Source organism: Ursus maritimus (assembly GCF_017311325.1).
Source record: "Ursus maritimus isolate PB19 chromosome X unlocalized genomic scaffold, ASM1731132v1 scaffold_X1, whole genome shotgun sequence".
NCBI classification, from domain to species: Eukaryota; Metazoa; Chordata; class Mammalia; order Carnivora; family Ursidae; genus Ursus; species Ursus maritimus.
Genome location: NW_024423319.1, coordinates 104,458,508 through 104,469,879, shown reverse-complemented (window position 1 = coordinate 104,469,879; position 11,372 = coordinate 104,458,508). Strand labels below are relative to the sequence as shown.

The window sequence follows — 11,372 nt, the reverse complement described above, 5'->3', positions numbered from 1 at the left end:
TTTATTTTATTTTATTTTATTTTATTTTATTTTATTTTATTTTATTTTACATGTGGCTTATTTTAGAGTTTTTATTTGCAGAATGAGGAATCATCTACTGATAGCAGATGACTTAGGACCAGTGACTGTCTTATTCCTCTCACAGTACTTTACAGTGCTTGAACTTAGTGAATTATTGCAGAGTGAGCGGAATAATTCTGCAAACATTTGGTTGCTACTCTATGCCAAGAATTGTTCTGAGCCCTGAACGCCGCTGCAAGCAAGGCTGACAGGTTCCTGCTCTCATGGGGCTTACTTTCTCTTAGAAACTCGTTCTTTCTGCCTTAGTAGAGCTTAAATTGAAAGTGTAAATAAATCCACCGATTTCTGGTACCTTTGAGGTTTATTTAGGCTAGAAGAGCCTTTGAGAAATAGATCATTAAGTCAGAGTAGCCGATCTCCATCAGTCCTTACTAACCACTTAATTCAGTGAGGGAATTGCAGACATTCAGAGAAACTAAAGGCCTGATAGAAAACTGAATTTATAGTCTTAATTTTTTTATATGTAAGTACTACGTGCCATGGCCCATAAACTTCTATTTCTTTTTTGCCAGAGTTGCATCTGGTTATATTAGTTAGTTGTAATATATTAGTTATATTATGAAGGAGGGAGGGGCCTTGAGGATGGAATGGCTAAAGACTGTGGCACTGTTTTCTGCATATAGCTTCTGTCCTTTTTATGTTTATGTGGCAGATAGGATTCTAGAAAAGGTGCGTTTAGTGTATATCTGTGTGAGAAAGGTTTTATTTTAAAGTTTGGGGCTTTTCTCTCCTTTTCACTTTTAGGCATTGACAAAGGATCCCCAGGATTACCCTGATAAAAAAAGCCTACCTCATGTACATGTTGCCCTCTGGATGAATTCTCAAGGAGGCAGAAAGGTGAAAGCTGGAGATACTGTGTCGTATGTCATCTGTCAGGTAAAACTATAGCAATTAATAAGACTCCTGGATCCCATAACCCAAAGTAAAACTCATATCACCACAGTGTCTTATTTAATGGTCTTCCAAATAATTGATGCTGTAAAGAGATGGGTTAGTCTGGTTGGTTTTATAACATTTGAAGCATTAGTCAGAGGTATGGCGTATTTTATTAAAATTTTCACAACACTTAAGACCCACTGTCCTGGTTCACTGAAATTGTTTTGGTCTGACAGATGCGCAACAGTAGGTGCTGTTTCAACCCTAAATTAACTTCAGTGAAAATGTATGTAAGTTTGGTCATATGTCCAGCAGTAGTCCATTATCATTCCTTTTGCCACAGATTCCATTATGAATACTTAGAATAAGAGAGTAAATACATTTTCCCTAGCTTATGTTCAGAGAGTTACTTGAAAAATATATGAAGTGCTTGATAATAGGGAGAAAGGTGTGAGACCCCAAAAATATACCTTAGGAGGAAGAAAGCGCAGATGATCTCACCAGTTTGTTTGTTGTGTTTTGAGCGGAGGGGTCCTAGAACCCGCCTCCTTGCCTTCTCCCTCTTCCATGTGGCACCTCGGAGGAACCTCTACCCTTTCTGGAACACAGGTTTAAACCACTAACCAGTTTCTTTGGAGAGTAGCATGCCTCTGATAGAGATGAGGAGAGAGGGTAGGACACAAGAGCAGTTTTTTTCTTTGAAAGCACTTAACTCCAGTTGGAACAAAGGAGAAGTCTCATCTCTTCCTTTTGGAGAAAAAAAAAAGTCACAGCCTTTATCCAAATTCTTTAAAATTACTATTGTGTGGTATACTTACCAAAAGGTATAGTTCATCTGTGTTATAAGACTTTCTTTTTAATTAATTAATTATTGCATTTTGTTATTACAGTAAAAAAAAATTAGATAAGCCTTAAATTTCATTGCATTATGATTGATCTTTGTCAAACTACAATGAGTGTGTTTTTAAATCATAGAGTCTTTTCAGAATTTAAAAATTATCTGCTAATATCTGCTCGGTACTGTGGATGATGTACATAACAAATGATTTAAGTACATGGACAGGAATCAGCACTTGACTCTGTCTCCCTCCTAGGGTTACCCTTGATTAAGAACTGTTACAGAAAGCCAATTCCTGCAGGAAAATATTTCCATAAATGTCTGACTTGCTCAAGCCCTTAATGTGCTTTGCATATTGCCTCTGACAAGTCTCATCTCAAAAAAACAATTTTCATATTATGCAAATAAAGATTTTGGTAAATAGGCTAGTTTTTTTTCACTTATGACTTCACATACATGGAAAAGCTTTTAGATTATTAATGACAGGAGCAGATGGCAATATAGCTTTCAAAAATTTTATACGTTCCATGAAATAACATCTAATAATGAAATCCAGTCACAATTATGTTTTGGCTAAATCTGAAATGGAGATGTATGGTAGTATGATTGATAGATTTAAAAGTCAAGGTTATGTTCCTTGATGTCTAGATATTGGGTCTTATGATTTCTTTTTCCCAGGTCTTATCGAGCTAGAAAAGCTCTAAAATGCTGATGCTAATATAGTATGGTAAATCCAATTTAATATATTTTCAGCGTTTTCCCCATCGACTGGTGCTGGGCCTTAACTTACTTGCTTATTAAAACTACAGTTCATGTTTTTTTGTTTGTTTGTTTATGTTTCTCATTGTATCCCAAGAAAAGCCGTAGGACTTTAATTTGCCTCTGTCCCCTAGTAGTGGGTCAGGCCCACTTTGAGCATGTTTGTGAATCAAAGCTCCCTAACTCTTTTGCTTTTAAGCACTCAAATTATTCTGTTTCTTAACACAACCATATTTTTAGATATCTTTTTGAAAATGTATGATGATACACTTTGAAGAGAACTATACTGCTTTAAGCAAAGGTGCGCTCCACGAATAGTCTGTTTCCTAGACAGGTTCTGTTTTGTTTGAAATTTATATTTAGAGGTGTAGTAGTCTACTGATAATTTATTCTGACTATAAATGCAGATGAGTTCAGAGAGTAATGTTTTTGGTGTCGGATTTATATTGTAGTCCATTGACTTGTAAAACCTACATCAATTATTTGCTAAGATCTTAAATCAACTTCCACTTGTTAGTTGTTTTAAACCTCAATTATCTAACTTTCATTAGACGTAATTTCCGTAAGGCATGCCTTTAACATAATTGTTTTAAGGGGCCCACTTGTCACCCATTTAAATAACTTTTTTCCGTTAGTTTCCTACTAAAGATGACGACATAGTTTTGAATGAATTGACTGCACCTGGTTGTCTCTGTGAAGTATGTACTTTGTGAAGTTCATGAATTACTACATAGGCACTTCAAGGAAGACCAACATTGCTTCTTAATCTGGTTTTAAAGGTGTACACCACACGTTATTGCATATACCATGGGATCTTGCTAGGTTTGAGAATTAGGTCTGTGAGGGATATATCTTATGTCACGGCCTGAATGTTTGTTTGTTTGTTTTTTTAAAGATTTTATTTATTATTTATTTGACAGAGAGACAGCGAGAGAGGGAACACAAGCAGGGGGAGTGGGAGAGGAGAAGCAGGCTCAGGGAGCCTGACGGGGGGCTTGATCCCAGGATGCTGGAATCATGACCTAAGCCAAAGGCAGACGCTTAACAACTGAATCACACCCAGGCGCCCCCATGGCCTGAATGTTTTTCCAGCACAACACAACACGACACAGCAAAACCTGTCTTACAAATTCTTTTTTAATTTAGTCATGTTTGGGCTCAGATTTTTTAAATACAATAAGAAATATGTTTGGGTCAGTGTTGAAACTGGTACTTTATATGGTTAAAGTAAAAATTTTCTTGGGGCGCCTGGGTGACACAGCGGTTAAGCGTCTGCCTTTGGCTTAGGGCGTGATCCCAGCGTCCTGGGATCAAGCCCCACATCAGGCTCCTCCGCTATGAGCCTGTTTCTTCCTCTCCCACTCCCCCTGCTTGTGTTCCCTCTCTCGCTGGCTGTCTCTATCTCTGTCAAATAAATAAATAAAATCTTTAAAAAAAAAATAAAAATTTTCGTAACTGAGGACATGCTTAGAAATTTTCAACTGCTTTTTTAAAAACTTACTGTGAGAACATCTTCTAATGATATATTAGAGAATAACTCACATGCCTTTAAAAAAAAATTTGCCTGTAGAAAATTGGTTTTTTTTTTAAAGCTTTTATTTATTTGAGAGAGAGTGAGCAAGCAAGCATGAGTTGGAGGGAGGGGCAGAGGGAGAGAGAAGAGGACTCCCCACTGAGCAGGGAGCCTGATGGGGGACTCGATCCCAGGACCCAGAGATCATGACTTGAGCCAAAGGCAGACGCTTAACCAGGTGAGCCACTCAGGCGCCCCTGTATAAATTTGATTTTTATTGACCATTAAAAAGTAGTAAACTTAACATTGCTATATAATCTTTATTTTTTTTAGAGGGGGGGTCAGAGAGAGAATCTCAAGCAGGCTGTACACCAAGCGTGGAGCCCAATGCAGGGCTCTTTCTCCTGACCCTGAGATCATGACCTGAGTCAAAATCAAGATTCCAATGGTCAACTGACTGAGCGCCCCTCAGTATTGCTATAATCTTAAGGACAGACCAGTTTAAAAAAAAATACAGTTCTGTAAATTGATCAGGTTTCAGGTGTTAATGAAGTCATTGCCTAGGGATTTTTTACCCTCTTTTTGTCATTGGCTGTCATCTTACTCTCATCTAATAATTCAGACTTCACAAAGAGCAACAATTAAAGTTGATGAATTCTGCCTAATTTTTTTTACCATGTTGTGAACTCTGGGAAAAAAATTACTTGGCAAGTCTTTTTTTTTTTAATCTACATTAAATATTTATTTATTTTATTATGTTCAGTTAGCCACTGTATAGTATATCATTAGTTTTTGTTGTAGTGTTCAGTGATTCATTAGTTACATATAACACGTGACAAGTCTTTTAATCCAAGGTTTGCTTTCTAAGTATTTCATTTTATCCTAGACTAAGTAGGGCCTAGTTGATAAACATCCCAGTTTGTTTCCATCAAGAGCCTTGCCAGAGAAAGAGGCCTCTGCCTCCAGTCTGAAGACAGTGGTGTGCAAGTAGCCTCTGCTTTGGGCTGGATGCTGAGCTGAAAAGGGGCTAATTGTAGCAGGAATGAAAGAATAGGATTAATGTTATCCGTTTTGCAGAGCAGCTTAGTACTATGAATAGTTAATATTGATTAGTCTGATTATTAAATTCTGTTGTTGTAGAAAAGAGGAGGAGTGGAGTGAGTTGTCGGGTGTTGGTCCAGTAGTGTGATGACTTCTTTTGATTCACAGGTGATGGTGACCTCACCCACAGGGCTGTATATGGACCAATTACATAGAATTATACAACTTTTATTTTTATTAAGAGGAAGCCTTTGAAAGATACTCTCTAACTCATCTTTCTTTCCTTGAGGAGAGCCATGTAAACAGTGCAAAATGGCATGCCCTTCATTCCAGTGGCCAAATATTTTGCTTCTAGAGTGTTGCCACTCCACCAAGATAGCTCATTAATTTTACTCCTATTATATCTTGTATATAAGTTACTATGTGGGTTTCATACCCTTTTCTTTTCCCCTTGCTCATTTGCTTCTCGATACATAAAGCTCTCATAGAAAATATCACCCTGGGGGCTTAAAGATGAGATTATGACAAGAATTCTTCCATGAAGGGATTGTGTTAACATAATAAAAGGACCACACATGTTTTTTCTCATCACTCCTAAAAGGCCTTTTTGACTAGACTAATAGTTAGCAAGTCTTCTCAGTGTGGTTCTGTGATATGGCAGGTGGAATTATTTAATCTAGTCATGCCGTCTTGTTGGTTTCATGTTTCAACAAAAAATAGAACACAACACATGCTGGATTTACATTCTTGGACAGTGGGTGACATGTTTTCCTTGATCTTCCTCCTCTTAGATACATGTGAAATGCTCACCAATAGGTCGAAAGGACTTCTTTGTGTTTGAAATTGAATATATAAAATTTGAATTATTGTCCATCTTTTTTTTTTTAAAGATTTTATTTATTTATTTGACAGAGATAGAGACACCCAGCGAGAGAGGGAACACAAGCAAGGGGAGTGGGAGAGGAAGAAGCAGGCTCATAGCAGAGGAGCCTGATGTGGGGCTCGATCCCATAACGCCGGGATCACGCCCTGAGCCGAAGGCAGACGCTTAACCGCTGTGCCACCCAGGCGCCCCTATTGTCCATCTTTTTGGCCAAGCATGTATGTGTGACTGAATTTCCTACAACTTTACCTGTACCATGTCCTTTTGTAGGATGGGTCAAACCTCACTGCGAGTCAGCGGGCCTATGCACCTGAGCAGCTACAGAAACAGGACAATTTAACCATTGACACCCAGTACTACCTGGCTCAGCAGATCCACCCAGTTGTGGCTCGGATCTGTGAGCCAATAGACGGAATTGATGCTGTCCTCATTGCAACATGGTTAGGTAAGTGTCCCCAGCTCACATAGCCTCTTACCCGGCTCGACCAGCACCCACAGTCCTCCCTCACCTGTTGTGATCCTTGTTTATAGGTGTGGTGTGTGTCGAGCACTTCTTTGTTTATAGTTGGGCATTTATTTTTGTGATTGATTGGTTACTGTCTATCTCCCTTCATAGACTATGGACCCCATGTGCTTGCTACCTCTGTAGCCACATGCCTGCTCCATAGTAGGCACTCAATCAGTAAATGCCGAGGGAAGAGAGGGAAGGCAGGAGAAGGAATGAAGGGATTTTAGGCATAGTTACAGTATCTGAGCTTACACTGTTGTAGCTTTCATTGGTGAACTTCTAGTAATAAGGAGATTGATGGTGTTGTGATGTCTCTAAATGTATTTTTCTATAAAGTGAGAATACACAGCTTTTTTAACAATTAAAAGTTTTAATTTCTAGTATTCATTTCCCTATGAATATCCTACTCTCAATTTATTTTAAATTCTTTGAAAACTAGGCATGTTGTTACCTTCCAGGAATTAACTGATTCCTAATTTCTCATCATCCCAAGAGGTGCTGGTCAACCCTGAAACCTCAGCATTTTTTGACTTTTTGCTGTCGCACCAGATTGTTGTCTCGTGCTTAGAAATGTGTTTCATTACTTGCTCTGATTTCATTTCTAGATGACCAGCATGTAAAGAGTTACATTGATTTAAGATGTCTACTCTATCCCATTGTATGCAACGATGAATATTTTTAGAATACTGCCTTATAAAGTCTTTAGATGGTGCCTCACTATCTATAAAGTCCAGATGGCACTGACATCTCACATAGTCTTTTACTCTGGCAGTGGTAGACTCTAACTTTGGAGCTCCTAGCCTTCTTTCTTAATTGGTATACTTAGGGATCCCCTACATAAGGCATTGCTCATTCTGTCCGTGCTTCATGGAAAATTCTCCCCCTCATTGAAGTGTCTGGCTTAAGACATGGGCTTTGACTTCATAGGGACTTAGACTTACATGCTGGTTCTGCTATCTACAAGCTCTGTGGCTTTTGCAAGCCTCTAACCTTGATCTAAGCTTTGGTTTCTGGAATCGTAAACTGCTGTTGCTCTGAGGGAGCAATAGATGATACATGTGTGATGCTCTGCACAGGCCTGGAGCAGAGGGAGTACTCAGTGTGTGCTGTTAGCAGCCACATCCCACTCTCTTGCCAGGCTTCTGCATACACGTGTCCACACTCCTCCAGTCCATAAGATTTGTACATAGTTTTGTCAAAAAGAATGAAACCTTGCCATTTGCAACAACATGGATGGAGCTAGAGTGTATTGTGTTAGGCCAAATAAGCCAGAGAAAGACAAATACCATATGATTCTACTCATATGTGGAATTTAAGGAACAAAACAGATGAAAATATGGGAAGGGGAGGAACAAAAAGAGAGGGAAGAAAACCATAAGAGACTCGTAGTGATAGAGAACTGAGCTTAACTTAATGGAGGGAGGGATGTGGGGGCTGGGCTAAATGGGCAATGGGTATTAAGGAGGGCACTTGTGATGAGCGCTGGGTGCTGTTTGTGATGAATCACTGAATTCTTCTCTTGAAACCAATATTACACTATATGTTAACTAACTAAAATTTGAATAACATTTCAAAAGGAAAAAAAAGATTTGTACATAGTTAGTGCTCACTATGCGTGTGTGGGCTGTGATTGGACAGATGAATGAGTAAGTCACATGTTTGTCATCCTGCCCTGGTGAGTATTTTTCTGAACTCCTGCCTACCAGCCCTGACTCTTCTACCCTGGACCATTGTCTGCTCTGGAAGTGGAAACTCATTTTTAACATTTGCCTAAGCAAAACATAATGAGGAAGATAAAATCTGCTACCCAAATCGCCATACAGTGTGTTCTCATAGTTGAGTTGTATTTGATGATGTTTATACATCCTCAGCTGTGAGAAGGGGAGTGTAAGTACTCAGTAGTTTTTAGCTTCCTTCTTTTTTCTCGCCCCTGTCTTGGGTGCTTACTCTGGCGGATACTGTAATAAGTACTTTGCATATGTTATCTAATTTAATCTTCACACCAACCTCATAAGGGTCTGTTGTATTCACTCCATTTTACAAGGAAGGAAGCCAAGGCTTAGAGAAGTAACTAACTTGGTCTCGTTGCATAGCTCTCAAGTGGCTGGCTGTGGTCAGATGGGGACCCAGCTCTCTGTGACTCCACATCTTGTGCTCCTCACCACTGTGCTGCACACTCTGCTGCCTTGTTCTTAGCTCAGAGAGCCGTATCAGAGGTCCCTAAGCAGATGTGGATGTGAAGTTGCAGGAGCTTCATTTTCTTAATGCTCCCTCTTCTCCCCACTGCACCCCCCTGGACCAGTGGCTGCCACCCCCCCCCCAACATAAGCACCAAAAACTCCTGAGTGGAACCATTTCTTTAAAGAGTAGATCTCCCAGTTTTTCTGTTAGTATCACCAAGAACCTGGCCTGGAGGCTAATTGCTACCCTTTACTTCATTGGTTTTAAATTTCCCGGTGGCCCAGCGCTGAGCGGGAGTAGAGGGAACGAGTGCCACCTCATGAGGGACATGAAAAAGATAAGAGCAGACAGAACCTTGTATTTCAGCCGAAGAGCGCTTGAGTGAAGGGTGGTGGAGCCTGCCCAGGGGTAGCCTGATGCCTGCTCAGGTATCTCAACACTGGTCCCAGAGGGGACCACACTGATTCTGTTGGTTCTGGGGTCATATTTAAGATAACTATAAATTAAACAGTGGGCAGATTTTGACTTGCTTAAACACGAACTTTATCCTAATTGCAGCTGCCTTATGAATCCAGTTTTCACAAATGATTTTCAAAGCTGGTAGCCTCATGAGGCCCATCTTTAGAGCGTTCATGTTATTACTGACCAGTTCAGTCCACAGTGGGAGCCTTCCATGCTTGTGCACAGTCCCGCCCAGTCCCCGTCTATCCCCCCCACCCTTCCCCCAGCCCCGACCTGCAAGCTCTTGGTGCCAGGTAGCCAGTCAGAGCTCCAGGAAGGATCTGCGTCCTCAGCTCTCAAGGAGTTGCGGCTATACCCCTTTCTATCTTTTTTTGATTTTTGTCTTTTGCCACTTGACATCAGTTCTTACACTGAGGACCTGTGAAGTTGTCTTCACTGCGCCGTTTCCCTCCTCCCCTGCTTGTCCTCTTTTCCCACTACACCTCCTACCATCACCAGTGGTGATGGCATCACCTGCATTAGTGAGAAATCCTGTAGTCCTTTCTCTCTCCCTCTTTTTCCCCTAGGAGGTCCACATTAGTGAATTGCAGGACAGCAAATGCCAGCTACCATGAAGATTTGTAGAAAGCATGGAAGGTCTCCGGGCAGCTCTGTGCAGGCATTTGCTCCCTGCCCTGTGCGGGAGCCACACTGTGATCGGCATCCTTTATTCCTCCACCCTGAGTGAAAAACCAGGGTGGCTGTACTTCACTAGAGGATTTGAGGCCCCTGTTACCAGTTCTTACTTAGCCTGTGGTTTTAGAGAGGAGGAGGGAGGGGGTTGGAAAGTGGTGGGAAAGTAAGGAGAGTGTTAGGGGGTGCATGGTTTCTAAGAGGTGCAAGCTATAGGCATAAAATTACTGTAATTTGTTTTTAAAATTCTAAATCTGTTTTCTTTATATTAAAAAAACTGCAGTTAGTGAACTGACACTGTTAAATAAGTTGAAGTGTACAAATGTATACATAAAATATAAGCCCTTCAACTGCCTAATCACAGACATAAAATAATTCTCTTGCTTTTAATGTAGTTTTTATCTTTGACTAATGAAATGTATTACAGTGTTGAAACTTCAGTGAAGTTTGATACTTTGTCCTTTTAGTTAGTACAAAGAAATCAGGAATAATGGCATAATTTCATTTAGGAAAATTATTAAGTTCATGATTTTTTATTTTTAAGACTCTTTTGTGGAGAGCAAGTGTATTTTTCAACTACCTTTTTCTTTTTCTATTGCTTTTATACTGCTTTCCTTGAAATGAAAGGCAAGCATCGAGTGTTGGTTTTATCCTGTGGCTTCACTTTGGAAATTCTCCGACTATTTTTCTCCCTGTCAACACACCTCCTAAAGCCTGTCTGGTGGCATGTTGCATGGCCAGGTGTTCTGTATGGGAAGGCCATTTTAGTGAAAAGGAGAGAGGATGGTCTATTAAATGAGTGAATGAATAAGTGTGTTGAATTGAAAGAAAATAATTTGTTCTCTCTAATAACTAATGGTCCTCATTATCCCACAGTAAAATGTGTATCATTTTTCTGAAACCCATGTAAGATTATTGCTATTGGGCTTAAATAAAGCAAAATTTTACTCTTTCCCATCTGTGAATAGAAAAAAAATATATAGTATTACTCTTCTTACACAATAGCCCAATGGGAAACATGGCCACTAAAACTTGGAACTCTTAGCTTTTGTTCTCTTAGGTTTTTTTCTCCTCTCTTGTTCTAATGAAAGCTCTTCATCGTCTGTGGAGGAAATATTCACAGTATGCTTCAGCATCCAAATAATCTTCTGTACCTGGCAAAACAGGCCAGCGATAGGAATAGTCTAAAGTTCATCCTTGAATTTCATCTTTTAATAAATTTATATTTCATGCATTACAGTACTTAGAATTATGTAGTATCTTTCCTCCAATGACCAGTGATTTGTATAATAGCTGTCAAGTACATTTCTTCATGGTCAGTGGTAAAATTGCAGGCATTTGGCTACCTGGGCAGTTTTCTCATTGGCCCTGAGAAATTATGGGTTTTTGAAGAACGTGAGAATTTAGCATTTAATCTCTGAAAAGTAGGCTTAAAACAAGACAACACAGTTAACCCAGGGTATTCCTGGATTAAATTGGAAAATAAAAATTCCCTTTTTAAAAAATGTCCCCATACCACACAGGTTACAAAAGGTATTTTTTTGTCAATAGACAGGGT

General features: G+C 39.6%; 1 protein-coding gene across 1 annotated transcript in view; it reads left to right on the top strand.

The window, feature by feature from the left end:
• Positions 1-11,372, top strand: part of POLA1 (DNA polymerase alpha 1, catalytic subunit) — a 308,487-nt gene that overhangs the window by 129,797 nt on the left and 167,318 nt on the right. The window contains exons 31-32 of the mRNA XM_040633339.1: positions 826-957; positions 6,262-6,436. Coding sequence (XP_040489273.1) covers positions 826-957; positions 6,262-6,436 — 307 coding nt within the window. The remainder of the gene's footprint in view (positions 1-825; positions 958-6,261; positions 6,437-11,372) is intronic.